Consider the following 20,170-nt stretch of genomic DNA (forward strand, 5'->3'; position numbering starts at 1 on the left):
CGCGCCCCGCCCCGCCCTGCGCGCTCTGCAGACCCCTGTCCGCCCCGTCTCTCTCCTCCTCCCTCCTTCTCACCTTCTCTTTTGCTTTCCCTCCTTGCCGTACTTTTCTCCATCTCCCTCTCCATCTCTCCGTCTCTCTACTTTTCCCTTGTCCTCCTTCGCCTTCCCCTTATCCCCACCTTGGACCTCCCTTCTGTTCTCACCACCTACTCGTCCCTTGTCTGACTCTCCCCTGTAGCAGCGGCCCTCCCTGGTCGCTTTGTGCCCCTGTGCCTCAGTGTCCTCATCTCAGTTTCTCCCGACACCCCTCCTGGCTCAGCGCCTGGCGGCCTGGCCCTGGGGGAAGGAAGGATGGTTCCCGAGGTAAGGGTCCTCTCCTCCTTGCTGGGACTCGCGCTGCTCTGGTTCCCCCTGGACTCCCACGCTCGAGCCCGTAAGTAGGGGAAGGGAGGTGGATAGGCAGAGGAGGGATGCGAGCCCCTGGGATGCGCGGGGGAAGTGCCAGGACTTGGGAGCCCACACTGTTCTGGCAGCCGTCCAGGCAGCACCTGTGCGGGGAGAGTGGCGACTCCTCTGCCGACCAGTATGGGCTGAGGAGTCTGGGATACTGGGGGGGACCTTGGGAAAACTCAGCGCCAAGGGGGCTGCTGCCAGGGACCTGAGGGCAGTGAGAGAGAAGGCAGGACACTGTGAGGGTGTGTGTGTTGGCTGGTGGTGGGGCTTCACATTCTCAACAGAGAGCCGGGTATGTCTGGCTGCAAGGGTGTGAAGAAGGTGATGGAGATGTAAAGACTACTGCATTCAAAGGGAGCCTGTGCAGAGAAAGAAGAGCTAACTAGGTAACCTCATTTTGTAATTCCTTGGGATCCTCACAACACTCCCAAGAGGTGGGTATTATCATTTGCATTTCGCAGATGAGAAAACTTAGGGTAACAGAAGAAACTTGCTGACGTTTACAGAGCTAGTAAACCATCCAACGCCAGAGCTCTCCAATTCCAGATCCTATGCTTTTTTCCCCTGCCGCGCAGCAAAGCATCTGGAAGGAACCCTGATTTGGAGTTGTAAGACTCTGGGAGGCAGCAGGGCACAGGGAGATAGACCAGTCTTCACTATCCCAGAGCTTCTGAATACCAGCTGGTGGAGGGCACCTCTCTAAGCCTCAGTTTCCTAATCTATAAAATGGGAGTCAAAAATCTCAGGACTGTTGTGAGAATGAAATTGGAGAAAATAGATAAAGCAACCAGCACAAGCAACTAGCTGGTACATGAGAGCATCTTAAAAAAAAAAAAAAAAATCAGTTCCCGAATTCATGCTTCTCCACTTAGACAGTGTAACCTCAAACAGTTTATATAATCTCTCTGAGGCTCAGTTCCCTCACTGCCTCTGCCAGAGGTTGCTGGACCTCCTCTCCATCCCCCGTCTCTTAGAAGACTGTAAGGATGGAAAACAAAACCAAAGATTCTCTTGATGAGAAGGAAGGAGATTAGTTCAAACCCTGAAATACCTGATAAAGAAACTGAGGTCAAGGAGGGACAGTGGCTCCGCTCCAGGTTACACAGCGCAGAGCCTGGGATGAAGACCCCGGGTTCCCAACTCCCAGCCTCACACTCTGCCTTCTCCACAGCTCCGCTCCCCCATCTCCTCCATCACTGCCTTTCTTTGGCACGTGACTTTCTGGAGCTGGCGGTGGTGGATTTTGTTTCATTCTTGTCTCTGCTTGTGAGGGCAGGCTGCAAGTCTGGTCGTCTCTGGGCTGCCTGTAGCATGAGGCTCATAGATGTCCTTAGTAACAAGTAATGGAAAGAACTCAGTGTTGGGTTCAAGTCCTACCTCTACCCCTTGGTGGCTGTGTGGCTTCTCATAAGTCACAACTTCTCTGAGCCTCAATTTCTGCCATCTAGGACACATACTTACCAGGAACCCAAAGAGTTCTTGGGAGGATAAAGGGAAGTGACTGTACTGTGCTCAATTAGCCAGCACAATGCCTAGTACTCAGTAAATGTCTCCTCCCCTTCTTTGGGCCCTGGAGGTTTCCTCCTAACACTAACCTGTTGTTTCTTAAAAGGGATTTACTACAGAATGCCCTTCATGCCTGTCTCCTTTCCTCTTGGCACATCATTCTTAGCTCCCAAGGTTTTTCTCCAGGTATCGTTGCCCTTGATGCATCTTGGAAAGATGTCTTAGAATCAGATCGTTGTGCAGGATTTCTTGTGTCCTATCCACACCCGTGCTCTTGACTTCCCATGTCTTGTCAGCCCTTCACCTTGGCGGGTCACACTGATTCCAGCAAACTTTCCCTGGCCACCCGACCCACTCCACTCTTCTTCTTCTGTGCCTCCGCTGGCCTTCAGGCCTATATTTCTCCCTAGGTCCTGCCAGAATTGCATCTCCCTACAGCCCAGAGCTTAGCTCCAGACCTGCAAGAAAATAACTCAGAGCAGATTCGAGTTAAAGTGAGGTGAGCTGGCATTCAGAGGGATGTGTTCAGATTCTGGGATGTCAGAGCTGAGAGGGCCTTTGAAAATCATCTGCTTCGGGGCGCCTGGGTGGCTCAGTCGGTTGAGCGTCCGACTCTGGCTCAAGTCCTGATCTCACAGTTTGTGGGTTCAGGCCCTGCGTCAGGCTCTGTGCTGACAGCTAGCTCAGAGCCTGGAGCCTGCTTCAGATTCTGTGTCTCCGTCTCTCTTTGACCCTCCCCTGCTCACACTGCCTCTCTGTCTCAGAAATAAATAAAACATTAAAAAAAAAAAAAAAAAGAAAAGAAAATCATCTGCTTCTACCTCACAATTTTCCCATCCTCATAGTTAAACTGAAGCCCAGAAAGTGGGAATGACTTGCCCAAGTTCACACAGCAAATTTATTAAAGAATAGATTTGTCGCTTACAGGTTGTGTGAACTGGGACAGATCATTTTGTCTAGTGCTGACAATCTATGAATCTAGGAACAATCCTGTTCTACAGTCGTTTGCCAGAGTCTTGTTTGGAGATCTCTTATGAAGGTCCTTGTCTTAGTTCAAGTAAGATCTCAGGCCTGTTGTACATAAGAAACCTCCTGGTGACACCTAAGGTGCTTTCAGAAGTGGTACCAACAGATGGATATTCTCAAGTCTGCCTCATGGCAGACTCCTGAGGTGGCTCAGCTCTGTGGAATGCCAAAAGCCTGTGAACACACATGGCAGTGACCTCCTTGGTTACAGTGCAGAAAGGCTATTCAAACAAAGGTTATTCTGTCCTGGGCTCTGTTTCCAGCCACAGATTGAATTCAACCTGGACGGAGTCTCAGCTCTGGCCACTGTCTGAGCCCTGATCCTCAAAACCCTGACCACCGGCTGAACCCCAATTCCAAGTCTGTGAGCTGGTCACTGACCGGTACTGATCCCAGCCCCAGGTGAAGACACATACATGCATGATGTTAATCAGTTTGGGCACCCATTCCTCTGTGGAATGAGAACCTGCTTAGTATCTTGACTCCCTCTCCAGTGCTCTTCACCCATGTCAGTGCCTCTTCATTTGTACTCTTTTCTTACTATTGCCACCCGCTCCCACCCTTAAGGTATCCGGCATGCTTCTGCTTTCTCTTTCTTCCCACTGTCCAATTCTGCTTTCAAGAGACAGTCAGTTAACAAGTAAAACCATCGATTGCTCTATCCTCTCTCCAAAGGTTATGTGCACTGTGGAAACTGAAGCTTCTGTTCCCAGGTGACAGAATCCCAGACTGTAGACGCAGAGATGGGGCAGGAAGGGAGCTCCCATCGTATGATGTAGTACAGAGGACAAACTTGGAATCGGAAGGTCAGGGCCTTATCCTGGCTCTGCTACTAATTCCAACCGTGCAGATACCAGACAAATTGCCTTTCTCTGCCCCTCAGTTTTCCCAGCTGTGAAGAGAGATGGTTGACCCAAATAGACAATCATTGAGGACCATTCTGGCTTTAACATTCCATGATTCTAAGACTCTAAGATCCAAATATGCTGTTGCCTTGATTCTGATCCTGTTCTGGGCTTTAGAAAAGGAAGTTTTAGGTCTGCAGCCTGGTACCTCTGTCCTGCTAGGGAGGAGTAGGTAGACCCTCAAACACCAGGAGAGCGTACCTAGGAGGCCTAGAACAGTGAGTGTGTAGGGGGACCCACTGGTAGGGACCCTGCCCTGCTGTTCAGCTCAGCTGCATCCCCATCTACCTGTCCAGATGTACATGGGGGAGAGGGACACCTAGGTGAAGGCTTGACATCGGGCTCCAGGCAGGCCCCTCTCTGGGTCTGTCTAGGCGGTTCTGCACTTCCTCGCTCCCACCAGTAGAGGTCTCTGTCTCACTCACTGGCTCGCTGGCTGCTGAGCAGGAGCTGGGCAACAGCTGCGCAGTTGTTCCAGCTGTTGCACCTGTTCCAGGACTGGCCTCTCAAGTTCCCCCAGCCACGGGCCATGGCGCCGGTCTCGGGGAGAGGGATCCTGAATCCCTTGGACTCCCAAGGACTGGTGTGAAAGCGGTGCCCCTGGGAGGTGCAGTACAGAGATCATTTGGGGCAAGCCCCTGGACGGGATCCCATCCCATCCCAGGGAAGGCAGTTACAGTTTTCTTCCGTTACCCGTTCTTATAGTCAGGATTCTTCCTTATATCTCACCTGGATTCTTTTGTTCGCAATTCAAAGCCATTTCTTCTGGTCTTGCTCCCTTAGGGGAGGGGTGTTCCCCCCCCTCAGATCTGAAGACTACCATTGGAGTTTGTGCTGGCATAAATCAATGATCCCAGGCAAGTCCTGACCTCTATTCTTGGACTCAGTTTCCACATCTGTAAAATAAAGGATTGGATGTCATCTTTTAGTCCCTAACTTTCTAAGAATCTGTGAATCTAAGTGTACATGTTCGAGGCAGAACAGAAGGTAAACAGTCTCATCTCTGCCCCACCCCCACCCCAACACCTGCTGGTAACAGAGATGCCTTTCCTGGTTTGACAGTTCTCTCCTTTCAGGTCCTTTTGTATTCCCGAACATCTGTCATGTACCAGAGAGGAGGAGTCTGGTTCAGAGAAGCAAGGGCCTTTTCCCTAGGTCGTACAGCTTAGCCGCTGAGGACCTGAGGTTTTCACTTCTGATTCCCTTAGGAGGCCTCCCCCACTGGGTGTCAGTGCCCAGAGCAGAGCTTATGTCTTAGAGGGAAGCAAGTTTGTTTGCATGAAAGGGAACTATAAATAAATAAAGTATGGCTGTGTGGGCGCAAGGGAAAAGATGTAAACTTTCTCACATTCCTGCGCAGCTGGCTCGCTCAGGTTTCCCGAGTTCCTGCAGGCTGGGGACAGGCCAGCCATAGTCCCAGGCCTCTCTCCTCACACCCTAGACCCCCTGGTCCCTTCCAGCCTCCCCTGCAGCCCAGAAGCTTCTTTTTGGTTGTCTTTTCTGCTTCTTCTTGGAAGAATTCCCAATCACACTACCCAGTCCTAACTATCCCCTATGAGACTCCTATAGCATGAGCGTTTCAAAGCAGACTGAGAGATGACCTTGGATGGAACAGATTGGAAACTGTGACTTACATGTGAAGATCATGGAATTGCTCATCCCCTTACCTGCCTGGGCTTCTGCCCTTTTTTACATGGTGTTTGGTTTGGGAGTTTAGATGGGCAAGAGCTGGAAAAGGGAAGTCAAAGGCTAATTCCTGTTAGGTGGCAAGGTCAAAGTGCTAAGAGGGATTTGGCCATCTTCCCACGTGATCAAGTGTTTTCTTTGTTAAAGAGGTTTCCAGGATTAAGGACCATCAATCACCTCCTCTTCCAGAACTTCCCGTCTCCGTTGACTCAATCCTTTCATGGTGCCTTCATTTATCAAGCACCAACTCTGTGTAGAACCTGTGCAGAGCACTGGAGATACAAAAAGTAATGAGATGTGGTCCCTGCTCTCAAGAAGCTCACAGCTTAGTAAGGAAGAAGAATGCACTTAATAAGTACTTTGAATCCAGTGACGAGAGTTGTCACAGAGGGATGAACTCAGTTCTGTGGGAGCCCTGGGGAAGGACTGGCTGCCGGCCTGGAAGGGTGGGGCGGCTTCACCAAAAGGGCGGCATCTAGACAGGCTTTTAAAGAATGAGAATGAGTTGGCCAAACGTGGAGTTGGAGAATCACATTCCCCGTGGAGGAAACAGCATGGGAAGACGCAGGAGTGTGAAAGAGCCTGGTGGGGTGGTGAAAGAGCGAGAGATTCAACAAGAGGAGGGGAGGCTGAAAACAAGGCCACCGCTGAGAGGGTTGCTGGAAAATCAATACTCTCAATGACAGCCTGAGGTGACATGATAACATTTAGACTCTGGTAAACGCTGCCGCCCTGAAATCAGGTGGGATCAACTAAGTCCAATTACTTTAAGCCAGTGTCAAGCTAGGGGAGAGCTTTGACTATGGCCTATTCAAGTAGATGCTTTGGGCAGGAAGCAGAGCTAGCACCCTGCAGCGCCCTGTGTGAACCACGGTCACCCCCACCTCTGTGCCTTTGCACATAGCTCCTGCTGCCTGACAGGCCCTTCCCCTTCATCTGCACCTTGTTAACTCCTCCAACATCCAGGTCAGGCATCTTTTTGGGGGAAGCCTTCCCCAAAGGCTGCTTCCACTGTCATAGAACTTGTCACGCTGTATGTACAGTTGACGCTTGAACAATGTGGGGGTTAGGGGCATCCACCCCCTCACAGTCAAAAACCTGCATTTAGCTTTTGACTCCCCCCAAAGCTTAATAACCGATAGCCTGCTATTGACTTGAAGCCTTACCGATAACCTAAGCAGTTAATTAATACATATCTTGTGCCTTATATGTATTACATATGGTAATCTTACAATAACGTAAGCTAGAGAAAGGAAAATGTTATTAGGAAAATCATAAGGAAGAGAAAATACATTTACAGTACTGCACTGTAAAAATTCCACATATACGTGGATCCGTGCGGGTCAAACCTGGGTTGTTCAGGGTCAGCTGTATTAGATCTATCCATCTTCCTCATTAGGCTGTGAGCTCCCTGAGGATGGGGACTGTGTCTTACTTAGTCATGGCCCAGGCCCACAGCCTTGTAGAAGACCTGATACACAAATGCTCAATAAATGAATGAATGGCAGGAAGTACGATTACTGTTGCTAATGATAATAACACTTCCTGTTTCTGTGTCAAGTGCTCCACATTCATCTGTGTGCTCAGGCCTGAAACCTCAGCCCTGATGTGGACTGCTCCTTTGTCCTCCCCACCCACAGCAAGCCTGCCCCAAAGCCCGCCCCCCGTGCCTCCTAAGTGTTCCTCACATCTGCACTTTTGCCATGGGTACTGCTGCTTTCTCAGCATTCTCTTAAAACCAGTGGCTGCAACAGGCCGCCTGGTCTCCCCGCCTCCGGCCTCGTCCTCCAACTCCTCCAACGCATTCCCCATTCCTGCGGCCACCGTGATAATGCTAAAATGCAAACCTGATCATGGGCATGCCCGGGTTTAAAACTTTTCCATGGCTTTCTTTTGCCCTCTGGACTCTCAAGGCCCCCTCGTAAGCCTCTCCCTCCCTCTCCAGCCTGGTGACCCCTTTCATCTCTGTATCTCATCCCTGAGGTCTGTGTAGGCAGAGGGGGCGCTGAGGGAATCTGGCTTGTGAGTATGTCTAGGAGAGTGTACGGAGCCACAGGAAACAGGGTTGGTGAGGTTGTAAATGACACCTGGGAGATTTGACCTCAGTGGCAGGTACCCTGATATTCATGCCCTAATGAGTTCCTGGGGCTGCCCATATAATTGTGGGAACAAATGGAATACCATGAGAAACAGACTGTTAGGGAAGTTTGGAGTCAGCATCCGGATCTGCTTTTTGGTTGTGTGTGTGTGTGTTGTGTGTGTTTAATTTTTTTTTTAATTATATCTTTTTGAGACAGAGACAGAACATGAGCAGGGGAGGGGCAGAGAGCGGGGGAGACACAGAATCCGCAGCAGGCTTCAGGCTCTGAGCTGTCAGCACAGAGCCCGATGCGGGGCTCAAACCCATAAACCGTGAGATTGTGACCTGAGCCGAAGTCGGATGCTTAACTGACTGAGCCACTCAGGTGCCCCACTGCTTTTTGTTTTAAACCTACCACTTAATTGAGCATCTAATATGTGTCAGGCACTAGGCTCATTACATATATTATCTGATTTAATTCTATAATAACCCTGAGAGGTAGAGATTACTAATCCCATTTAACAGATATGGAAACCGAGACCTGGAATGATTAAGTAATTTGTCTAAACTCAGGCTACAGATAAAAAGCCAAATCCAGTTTGAATCCTGACCTATCTGACTGCAAAGCCAGGGTCTTTGGACTAGATACACACAAACTCACACCCGTTTTGAGGGGTAGGAGACCTGTCCAACTTTAATTCTTCTCTATCTAAAGCCTGGAACAGGGCCAACTGTCCCTTTTCCTCCACTGCTGTCTTTTTCCGGAGTTAGCCATCACGGCTAGGGGCCATTAACTCCTAAAGATCCTCAAGAGAAGGCCCAGTTGCCCCTGAATTGGGGAGAGGGATATGGGCCCAGGTGGATGGGATGAGGTGTGGTGGTGGGTGGAGAGGGGCACAGGGCAGGCCCAAGGCCAGGCCAGGTGGGAGAAGGCCACAGAAGCTCAGGGGAACAGGTGGGAAGGGAGGGGATGTGAGAGACAAACTTGGCTTCCTTCTTCATGTTACTCATTGGCTCCCTGAACCCTCTCCTAGCCCACCCGCCTTGCAGTCCCTGAGAGCCTGGGTGTATGCACCATCAGTGTATCCTAAATCATGGAAGCTTGAAATGATCAACTCTTAGAACCACAAAGTCATAGTTCTAGAAGCTTCATGTTCTCGTGAAATGTAGGCTCTTCTAAGCACAGAATTCTCAAATCTTCAATCTTAAAAACTTGCTGTGTTGGAATTGAGAAATCGTGGATTCATAAGCAGTATCTGTGCAGGAACCTTTGGAGATCAAAGTTCACCTTCCCTCTTGTTCTGCAGAAGAGAAACTGAGGCTGAGAGAAGGAAGAGGGAGGCTTCCTCATTGTTACACGGTGAATTCGTGGCCGAAGGAGCTAATGGGGGCTAATGCCAGGACCAGAGGGATGGAGGAGGCTGCGGCCCGACCGTTCCTCCGTCTGCTGGCTTTGGCGTGGCCTTGGGCACTCACCCCCCAGTATAAGAGGGAGCCCCGGGCAATGCCACCCTTCCTTGTGCCTCTCACCTTGGAGGGCATGGTTGGGTGGCGTTGTGGCCACAGGAGGCCTTCTGGGGTTGAGGGACCGGCCTGCCAGGCCCCACACGTTCTCGGCCACTGCCAGGTCTGTTGGTAGAGAAAGCGGCTTCCTGGCCTGGGCATGGGTTGAGACGTTCCTTCTGTCTCCATGCTCGGAGCAGGCGGCAAGGGGGAGGGGTGCCAACTTGCACAGGGGCCAGGCTACAGGGCCGCCCCAAGGAAGGTGGGAGAGGAGGGTTTCTTCAGCAATGAGGCTCAGACCTAAGGCTTTGAGGTAGTGTTGCAATCGTCCCCCCTCCCTGGTTAGGGGGAGGGGCCTAAGGAAGAAAGACATTATTCAATCCTTGGAGAGTTGGGCTGGCTCTGACAAGCACCCCAGCTGGGGCTGGGTCCCCGCCCTCTCTGCCAGCAGAGGCTGAGAGATAAACACAGCTCATTTGATACGGGCCAGCTTGGGCCTTGCTGGGAACAGATCTGCTGTCTGATCCCCCCTCTACTTTAGGGAGCTGAGGAACGGGTGGGGAGGGAACCAAGCCATGTGCTCCTATGGTCCCTAGCGGCCACTGAAGTGCAGACTCTGAGGGTATCATGACCATGGCCTCAAATCTTTGTTCCGGAAGGCCTGAGAGGCAGAGCAGGAGCAGTTATGGGGGAAACTTTCTGAAGGCTAGGAATGGCCCCGGAGACCCTCTCCTCTGAAGGTGTGTGCCTGGAACCGGCCCCAGCACCCCCAACACTGAGAGGGGATTTCTGCATTGTACAAGCTGCCCCTCCTGGTATGTTGCTTTCAGTTCTCTGTGACTGTGCGGTGCAATGTCTAACAGGAAGACTCTAGAATGTAGGCAGGAGGAGGTATGAAAGGCAATCTCTAGATTCTAGACCTAGGGGACTAGGAAAAGAAAATAGGGAATAGCATACAGTGGGCGCTGAGGCAGAGAGAGGAGCCCCTAGGCCCTGGGATTGGGCAAAAACCATGAAGGAGGAAGGTGAACTGCGAGGGGCTCTGCCTGGGAGTGGAGTCCTGGATTCAGATCACTAGCTGAATGGCCTAGGCAAGTGCATCCTCAGCTTTTCCATCTAGTTTTCTCATAATTATGGTAACAACCCCAAGACCCTGTTAGAGGGACACTATCATCTATTCAAGATGACCCATCTCGCAGGGTCATTGTTACCACATTTATCATAATCATAGTGCTCAACTAAGTATTAGGAACTGGGCTAAGTAGGCCTTGACAAGCATCATCCAACTTAATGCTCAAAACAACAATGTCAATGAAAGAATTAAGTAATTTACATAAAGAGAAGATAGTCAATAAATGTCGGCTCCTTTTTCCATAGCTCAATCTCATCTAATTCCACAATCCTTTGGGGATAGCCTAGCTTGAGCTGGGCATCCCAGTTCCTCCCTAAAAGGGTTTTCCTTTAGGAATGACAGCATCCCTTCTGGGTTGTAAAAATCACCGGGTACCGGAGAGAAGGAGGTTCGGCAGGGATGGGGCAAAAGGCAGCAGGGTGAGGCACGGCTGTGAGCCGGACCTGGAGCTCCCAGGCTAAGTGGTGATCCAGTAAGAGGTGGGGGGAGGCAGGGCTACCGATTGGCTGTGTGAAGTGAGCGAGAAAAGCAGGATTGCAGACTTATCTAACGCACCCGAGGAAACAACTATTTCCCAGTCATTCCTGGAAGCATTCATCTGCATATAGACAACTGATGTTGTCTATATGTTTTGTGATGCAGATCACAAAAGTAATTAACCTTAGTGCAACCAAAGTAGTTGCCATGACCATTTTTAAGGCTATTTAGAAGTCAGCTTTCTAAGAACCTTTCACGAGGCAACCCTTGTTTTCCCAGTTAAGACACTTTCCATCACAGCTTGCTGAGCTATAAGGACACAGTATGGTATGAAAGCAGGAAAATTGCTCTGAGTGGCTTTATTGCAAAGGTGGGTCATAGGACCCAGAGGAGGAGTGTGTGTGTGTGTGTGTGTGTGTGTGTGTGTGTGTGTGTAGGGAGAGGCTCAGCAGTGGGAAGGGGGGGATGCAGAGATGTAGTAAATAAATAAGCAAAATGGGACCAAGGGAAAGGAAGCCAGTGTTATTATGAGGACAGAAGGAGTACTGGACGGAAAGTCAGGAAGCTTGGGCTACCATCCCTCCTTGCTGACTGACCCTAAAGGTGTAATTTATCCTCTCTGGGCCTCAGATTATTCATCTAATAACATTTATACCACAACTTAAATCTGTAGACACTTAGACTGTCCGATCCTCCTAACTGCCTATGAGAGAAGTGTTGGGGTTCAGAAGGGAGCAGTGACATGCCCAAAGTCACATAGCAAGTGTGTGGACAAGCTGACAAGCTCGGATATTCCGGGCCGGTGAGCAGAGAGCACTTCTGGTGGATTCCCTTTCCCTTAAGTGGTCCAGATGACATCTTTCTTAGAGCCAGAAAGAAGAAGGGATGGTGGTCTTTGGACTGGAGCCTCCTAGGATTGACAAAGCACTGGTTGGTTTGCCAGGCCCAGACATGTTCTGCCTTTTCCATGGGAAGAGATACTCACCCGGTGAGAGCTGGCACCCCTACTTGGAGCCACAGGGCCTGATGTACTGCCTGCGCTGTACTTGCTCTGAGGTATGTTCCTTTGGTCACATGGCCACCTGAGACAGGTATGTCTGGGAGACCCTAGAGAAGTCACCCCAGAGAAAGGGTGAGGCTACGCCACTTCCCTAGTGAGTACGCAATACGTGGGAATAGACAGCTCTGTGCACCTCTCAGAGATAAGTCACACCACGGGTCAGTGGCTGGGCTGGGGTGGGAAACTGGGCCTTCCATCTTTCAGTCCAGCCTTCCTTCCATGTTGGCTGCTGCCAGCCTCCCTATGTCCCATGCAGCAGAGGACAAGAGCCTCTCTGCTCTGACCTCCCATACCTTCCTTGCCTTGTGCTCTTTCCTCCAGCCACCTCTCTTGCTGCCCTGCGTTGGGACATGCTCTCCCAACTCCATTGGCTCAAATATTGACTCTAAGACTTCACCCAAATGCTACCCTCACCATTATTGGATACCTCACCTGCAAGTGTGTCTCCTGGGATGCCACATAAGATTTTCTGTCCCTTTCTCCTGATCACTGTTGGCCAAGTACAATAGTTATCTATGTCTGTCAGTTACTGCCCCTCCTACATGGAGCCCCTGAGAGCAGGTCTTCCGGGCTGCTCACTCATGCCCAATTTGGTGTCCTGCTGGAGGCTGAACAAATTGGGGCAGAGACCAGATCTTTTTGTTCACTTCTGTGTCCCCTTCCCCACCCTACCCAGCCCCCTCCACAGACCCTTGTACTATCAACTGGGTGGAATAAATAAGATCCCCAGGTGGTCCGGAATTCTTAGGCCAGGTAGGAGGATGGAGAGGTAAGAATGGAGGGGGAGTGGTTTGGGAGGCTGGAAACACCCTTAGCTCCAGTTCAGCTGCCTGGGCCCAGGCTGGTTGGTGTGATATCCTCAACAGTCTTTGTCTGGGTACTGGTGCTTGTGGGGGACAGGGTACCTCGCTCCTACCTGGAGCCAGCCCTTTGGCATCTTTCCCTGAACAAAAGCCAAGAGAGGAATGCAGAAAGCCTGTAAGAGCCTCTCTTGTTAAGGCAGTTCTCAAAGTGGGAGCAGAGAAGAGCTTCTGAGAAGACATTGGGAGGTGGAGGGGGATGGACCAGCCCCTCTCCTGACTCTGATCACTGGGGTCTCATTCCTCCTGGGATCTTTCCCTCTGATTCCCCATGGCTTCTACCATGTGGCCCGAGGCAGAACACTGGTGCCAATGGAGACACAATCCCCCACAACTGCCCTCCTCCTTGGTTCTCCTTAGCACATCTGAGGCCAATCAGCCTTTACAAAAAGAACTTTATGAAATATAGCCAGAGAACAGAAAGAAAACCATAACAGAAAATTCCAGACATATCATGCAGTCCAGTCGACAAAGTCCAAGTTTTGTGATCCACTGGAGCTAATTTGTTTCTCTGTCTGCAGAGTTTCCTCAACCCAAGTGATCATGCCAGTATCTCCAGAAAATATCCTGAATTCCTCCACTTCTCTCCACTTAATGTCACTACTCCCCTTAATGAAAGCCACCTTCATCTCTCCCTGGGCTGTTACACCAGCCTCCCACCTGGTCTCCCTGTTTCCTCTCTAAATCCGTCCTCCACACAGCAGCTAGAGTGATCGTTTCTGAACATAAAACTGATCACGTTATTCCACTCTTAAAACTTTTTCATTGCACCTAAAGTAAAATTCAAATTTTCTGCTTTGGGTTCTGCGTGAGCTGCCTTCTGCCTTTTTCTCCGACCTCATCTCCTACCTGTGCCAGTGCTTCAACCTCATTCCTACCTGGTGGTTTCTCTGCCTGAGATGTCTCCCTCCATCCCTGAATCTTCTCACAAATGGTCCCTTTCATCTCACAGTTTGTCACAGAAAAGTGACCTCCTTATGAGGCTTTCTATGGTAGCTGTCTCTAAAATATTCTAACGGTTAACCCGAGCGCATCGCCCTGTTTTATTATTATCATAAGTTTAACAACTGAAATGATCTTGTTCCTTCTTGTTTATTTTTAATAGTCTGTCTCCTGCTCCTAGGATGCAAGTTCTGTGAAGCAGAGACCGTGTTGGTGTCACTGCTATGTCCCTAGAGCTTAAAAGAGGGCCTGGCACTCAGTAGTCATGCAGTAAATACTGAGCGAATGAGTGAATCCCTATCCCGTCCACCAGAGGCAGCTCAGAATCTCAAAGTACAGAGGCCCTGGAGACGGTGCTCACCTGTTGTGTGGTCTTAGCAATTTAAAATCTCAGACAGAGGCTCTTTTCTCATGGTGAAAGTGTGGATAGCAGCACCTACCCCTAGGATTGCTAAGCAAATAAAGTCAGATCATATAGTTATATATCCAAGATAAAGCCTCTACCTAATAGCCCCTCAGTAAATGGTGGTTATGACTTTCCTGAGAGGCAGTCTGGCTGCATGGCCTCCCACCTGGTCACCTGCCTGTTCAACCCCTTGCCTGGCTCTTCTAACTCTTCAGGTCACATAGTTCCTTGAACTCTGCCCCAGTTTCTCATCTGAGGGGCTTAGTTCACCCCTAAGTTCACCTTATGAAGCACCCATGTGTGCCAGGCCTCTAGAAGGCTCCTTTTGGAGCTCAGACCAATTCTGTGGGTTCTGGGATGCCCCTTAGTGCCGATTGTCCTTGCGATCTGGCCATCTTGAAAAGCAGTGACCCCAGAGGGTCTGGGGTCTGGTCTGGGGTTTTCCATGGGGCAAGAGGTGCCGTGGGGGAACCTGGTGGGCAACGGGGCTAGAAGCAAACCCACAGACTTCACAGTGGAACAAAGCTGGGTCCCTCCATTCATCTATCCCTTCTCTTCCTGCCTCTTATTTATTCACTTGCTCCTTTGTTCAGACTGTCACAGGCAGCAGCAGCCTGGAGCAAGGCCCTGAGCTGACAATTCAGAGATGAACAGACGAGGCATGACCCTTGTTTTTGGGAATTCACGGGTGAATGGACTAGACAGATGTAAATGGTCCATGACAACATTTGGTCCAGTTGACAAAGTCCAAGTTTTGTGATCCACTGGAGCTAATTCGCTTCTCCCTTGCCAGAGTGCCATGACCCTTATAACAGGGGAGAGTAAGGTGCGGGCTGTCTAGCTTGGGCTGACAGACTCTGCCTGGCAAGCCGGGAAATCTCCAGGAGGGGCAGTGGCCTATCTCTCTCTTCAGCTCCTCTGTTTCAGCTCATCCCTCCCCGCCCCCCACACCCCATTTTTCTGCCCCATCCATTCTCTTCCCTTTGGTGTACTTGAAAAAGCACAAGAACTTTGGGGCCCTCCTTCTCTGGTGGCAGCTCCAGGATTTGTGCCCAAACCTAGAGATTCAGGGAGTCGATCACAAAGCCCTGAGTCTTCTCCACATCAGGTTTCTAGTCATTTCCCCATCCCTGTCATCTGCCCTCCTGTGTCACATTTCTCTCATAACCACGAAGGTCAGGCCCAGAGGTAAAAGAATGAAGCCCCAGAGTTAAAACAACAACAGTCAAGATCAATGTCAAAATAAGTCCAGCCTTTTACTTGCATGTCTCAAACACCAGGAAGGGGACACAAGGTCTGTGCAAATCCGTGCATACTGTGCCCTCCTCCATGGTGGGGCACATGAGCAGGGGGAAGGGAGAGACTGGACAAATTGAGTTGACTGTCTTTGTCCTGTCACAGGCTGGAAACAAGTGTAGTGTCCCATAGCTGGAATGGGGTTTTGGGAAAGGTCGGGTTTGGGTGAGAGGCAATGGTTCTTTCGAATCAGGACCACCCTTCTGTGTCCCCTTCAGAGTGCCCATGTGAGTTGTTACCGCCTCCACTGCCCGCCTGTCCACTGTCCCCAGCCTGTGACCGAGCCACAGCAGTGCTGTCCCCGCTGTGTGGGTAAGTGGCCCCTCTCTCTTCAGCTCCTCTCTTTGCTCATCCCCCTCCACCTCTCCATTTCTCTGCCCCATCCATTTTCCCCCTCACCCACTGACCCCATCCCAATGCAGGCTTCTGGCTGAGGGGCACCTCTGGAATGAGAGGGGGCAGTCTCTAGCTATCAGAGGTGTTGGGATGACAATGGTATTCAGGGGAAGCAACATCCCGATCCCCAAGGAGGGCTGGGGTAGCAGCAAACTTTTTATTCTTAAGTAGCTGGGCTTGGCAGAAGGAGGGAGAGAATGTAAGAAGTGGCTGAAGGAAACAGGGGTGTGCTTGGCCTGTGGACAGCACACTTGGGCTCCAATCTCTCTCTGGTTGGCTCTTCTGGCTGGAGCTAGAGGGAGTGGACATGCCCTGTGTAAGGGGAGATGAGTCGGCAGGGGCCCAGAGGCCCTGTAGAGGATGCCAGGATTACTGCCCTGGGGCTGGGAATGACCACAGGAGTTGGAGTACATGTACTTGGAGATTTCTCCCAGTGCCGAGGTTCACGGGGTCTATGTGTCTTGATGCTAAATTCCTATGATTCTATGGTTTTAAGATTCTAAGAGCCTCTGAGGCTGGGATTCTAGGAAGTGAAGGTAAAAGAGAGGAGAGGACAGGTGGTCCGAGAAGGAACTGGCATTACCAAGTGTATACGTAACCAAGTGGCCAATGAGGGGCAGCCAGTGGGGAGACCAACTTAAAGGTGGGGAGGTACTAAGAGAAGAATCAATGCTTAGAAGCATCAGGAAGGTGATAAAAGGAGGCTTCAGACTGTGGTCTCCAGGCTCTGGAACCAGGGCTCTCCTGCTGAGCTGGGGACCTGTGTGGAGTATGTGTGTCAAGAGGCTCATTTTCCATGCAGAACCCCAGTAGGGATCTGACCATGGCCCTGCCTTGGGTCATAGATGTTCCTGGCTCTGTGTTCCCTTGGGGAGTAGGGGCTCTGAGCTTCATCCTGCCCAGTGAGGGGGCATCGTGCCTCCTCCTTGGCAGAAGCTCACTCCAGGAGTCCTTACCCCTCCTTGCTGACTTTGTGTATTGGCTCCTTCCTTCTTACATGCTCCTCTCTCCCTCTCCATGCCCTGCCCTTTGCCCTGGCTCTACATGTTCCTCACGACTCAGGTCCACCATCAGCTCCTTTGGAAAGCCCTCTCTGACCAACCCCCCATCCTTCTCTGTGTGGCCACAACTTCTGTGCTCCCATATACCCTAGCTCTTACCATTCTACAGCATCGCTGCCTGGAGGGTGTCTCTCTAACCAATCAGAATGTGAGAGTCTTGCTGGGAGGGGCTGGGTCTTACTCAGCACTCCATTCCCAATGCCTAGCCTGGTGCCTGATACAGAGAAGATGCTTGGTAAAGGTGTCTTGGGAGAATGAGTGGATACTCTCAGGAATGGAGACTTACCCTGCTACCTGGCAGGATGAGGAATGGCTAATTGGCAGGTGCTGACGAGTGGGGCTGTGGTGGCCAGTGAATGACAGGAGCCTATGCCAAGCACAGAGATAGTCTAGATCCTCCCAGCTGACTCCAGTAGGGTATAACTCTGTGTGGGACCTTGTTTTGTTCACTGCTGTATCCCCACCACCTAGAACAGTGCCTGGCACTAGAGGGGATTCATGGATATGCTCACTGAATGTTGAGTGAACTAAGGCAGGTCCCCACTGAGTGGGGCTCAGTGGATCTGAGGCTTCTTGCACTTGTCAGGGTCAGCTCAGACACGGAGGGGATGAAAGGCCATGGCAGGGACCCATGAGAGGGAGCGACATGGTCAGATGTAGGTATTAGTGAGACCTCTCAATTAGCTAATATGGGGACTGGCTGGGAGGGCTGAGGCCAGAGCTTGGTTTAAATGCCAAGACAGGATAAGACACAAAATCTTCGGAAAAGTGGCCCAGTTGATTTTGACAGTGGTTTTGGAGTAATGTGAAACCTCAACTTTTTCTTCTTCCTGTCCTCCTCCTCCCCGCCTGCAGAACCTCACACCCCCTCTGGCCTCCGGGCCCCCCCAAAGTACTGTCAGCACAATGGGACCATGTACCAACACGGAGAGATCTTCAGTGCCCACGAGCTGCTCCCTTCCCGCCTGCCCAACCAGTGTGTCCTCTGCAGCTGTACCGTAAGACCTTCCGCCTTCCCGTGAGCACAGGCCTGCACGGATAGGCCTGCAAAGCGTAATGGAGTGGTATGGTGGGGCGGAGGGCGGGGTGGGGGATTGTTTCTCCCTGGTCAAAGCAAAGTGAGAGTGAGTGGGCTCAGCTGGGAGGGAATCTCTGGGGTTTGGAATGTCCTGCCCTTTCTCTGGGCTTCCACATCCTCCTGAGCTGCCTGTTACAGCACGGTCGCCTGGTTACCTGGTACTGACATTTGCCCATTTCAGTTTCCCACCGGTAACTCTAAACTCCTCCAATAGAGGGAGCATACCCAATTCATTGTATCCTCTGCTGCTACCAGCCCAGGGCCTGGTACACAGATGTCTATAGTGATTGTTGAATGAATAAGTGAATGAGTAAATATCAGTCCCAGAGTATGGAGACAGGGTCAGGCTGCTTGTTGCAAATGGATTTAATCTGAAGTTGCTTAAACTCTGCCTTCTGGGGTCAGAGTTGGGCCTGGGGACAGGCAGAACTGACCCTGCAGTGTTATCAGGGGACAGAGACTAAAGCCAAGCAGGGCCTGATCTGGAAAGTCTTCACCCTCCTCCTCAGCAGGCTCAAGTGTGGCCCTGCTATAGGTTTATAGGTGGCTGTCACCATGACATTCTTACCCTGGAGCTTAGCTCATCTGTGCATTGGCCGGAGAAACTCCTGCTGTCCCGATTTCCACACTGTCTGCTCATGAAACTTCTCTGGGCCTCAGTTCCTTGCTGTATGGGAGGGAGTCTGACCAGGTGGTCACCGACGTCCTGTTTAAAATAATAATCTGATTTAGCAGTGACACAAGGGTAAGAGGCTTAGATTAGACATAAGACACCCACGTTTGAGCCCCAGCTCTGCCATGGTTTCCTGTGTGACCTTGATCGAGTCACTTCCTTGGGGCCTGTGTCCCCATCCATGTTTTCAGTGGGAAGATCCTATAGTCTGAGATTCAGAATCTTAAAGTATCTGTGCTGCAGAGCAAACAACATACAAATGACAAACAGTGACCATTTATAAATTAACCTAGAGAGCAATAATTTTTGTAGGGCTTGAGCCTCTTCTGGTGGTCTGATACATTATACCTGCTGGTTCATGGAAATGCCCTGCATTTATAAACAGTACCCCAAAGACCTTAGGAGAAGGAAATCACTGTACTTATTTTCAGATGAGGAAACTGAGGCTCAGATCAGTTAAACAACTTGCCTGAGATCACACAGCTAGGTAAGTGGCAGAGCCAGCATTCAGATGCAGGGACACATGACTCCAAAATCCATATTCCTTTCCCTGTGCTGTGCTGCTTCCTGTAAAGGGACAAGGGTCTGGATGAGGAGGAGTCTGTGGAAAGAGGCAGAAGTGAAGGCATGGCCCTAGGGTGGTGAGAACATTCGTGTGATTCCTTGTCGCTTCTCCTTGGATACTCGGGTCTCCCCTTCTTTCTTCTCCTCCTTGTTTAAATGGGACTGGCTTGAATCCTGGCCTCCTGAGGCTCACTGGAAAAGGAATAGGGAAGGGACTCAAGGTAACATCACCTCGTCCCAGGTACATCATACCTTCCAATTTAAAAAGGGTTCTCACAACCATTCCCTCACTTGATCTTCACAACCCTGATGGGAGTGCCTCTGATTCACAGAGGAGGAAACTGAGGCCCAGAGAAGAAAAGTGACTCACCACAGGTCATCTGGCTTCTGATTTCCAGAAGGCCCTTTCCCCTGCAGTGTTGTCCCTAGTCTAGGCTGGGGACAAAGGGTCTTCAGTAAGAACAACACGAGCCCAGGGTATATCCCATTGATTCCCCTCCTCTCTGCTGGGCCCTCTGTTCCAGGTCAGGGGGGCAGGGTATTGACTTCAGTAGGAAAAGCCCGCAGGCTGGGCCCTAGTCCACTCTGCTGGGTTGCACCTCTGACCTCAGGCAGTTCAGGCCGCTCTCCGGGCTCTCCTCTTCTACAGGATGGAAGAGTCCCACCTCCCTGGGGTGCTGTGAGGCCCCAGGGAGAGACAGGGTCTGAAAGCACTTTAGAAGCTGAAGGATAGATGCTACCTCAGGGCCTGGGGAGGGAATGGGGAGGGTGCGGGGGATCCTTCCTCTGAGCTGGCTGGGCCTTGCCCAGGATGCTTGGCTGCTTCCTCCCACCCCCCCCCCAGGGGACACCTCAAAGCCCTCTACCCTCAGGGCAGGGGCTCTCCTAAACCCAAGGCTGCTCCTCATCACTCATCTCCTGTTTGCTCTGTCAGGAGGGCCAGATCTACTGTGGTCTCATGACCTGCCCAGAACCAGGCTGTCCCGCACCCCTCTCGCTGCCTGCATCCTGCTGCCAGACCTGCAAAGGTGAGTCTGTCCCTAGATCTGGCAGTGCCCACCCACCC

General features: G+C 51.1%; 1 protein-coding gene across 2 annotated transcripts in view; it reads left to right on the forward strand.

Annotated features, from left to right (window-relative positions):
- Nucleotides 1-94: 94 nt before the first annotated feature.
- The window catches only part of CHRDL2 (chordin like 2), a 32,140-nt gene continuing 12,064 nt past the window's right edge, over nt 95-20,170 (forward strand). For both annotated transcript variants that reach the window (XM_077777969.1, XM_077777970.1), the window contains exons 1-5: nt 95-433; nt 11,712-11,824; nt 15,551-15,644; nt 17,645-17,787; nt 20,039-20,132. In XM_077777969.1, the coding sequence (XP_077634095.1) occupies nt 352-433; nt 11,712-11,824; nt 15,551-15,644; nt 17,645-17,787; nt 20,039-20,132 (526 nt within the window). In that variant the 5' untranslated portion in view covers nt 95-351. The remainder of the gene's footprint in view (nt 434-11,711; nt 11,825-15,550; nt 15,645-17,644; nt 17,788-20,038; nt 20,133-20,170) is intronic.

Source organism: Crocuta crocuta, unplaced genomic scaffold (genome assembly GCF_008692635.1).
Source record: "Crocuta crocuta isolate KB4526 unplaced genomic scaffold, BGI_CrCroc_1.0 scaffold271, whole genome shotgun sequence".
NCBI lineage: Eukaryota > Metazoa > Chordata > Mammalia > Carnivora > Hyaenidae > Crocuta > Crocuta crocuta.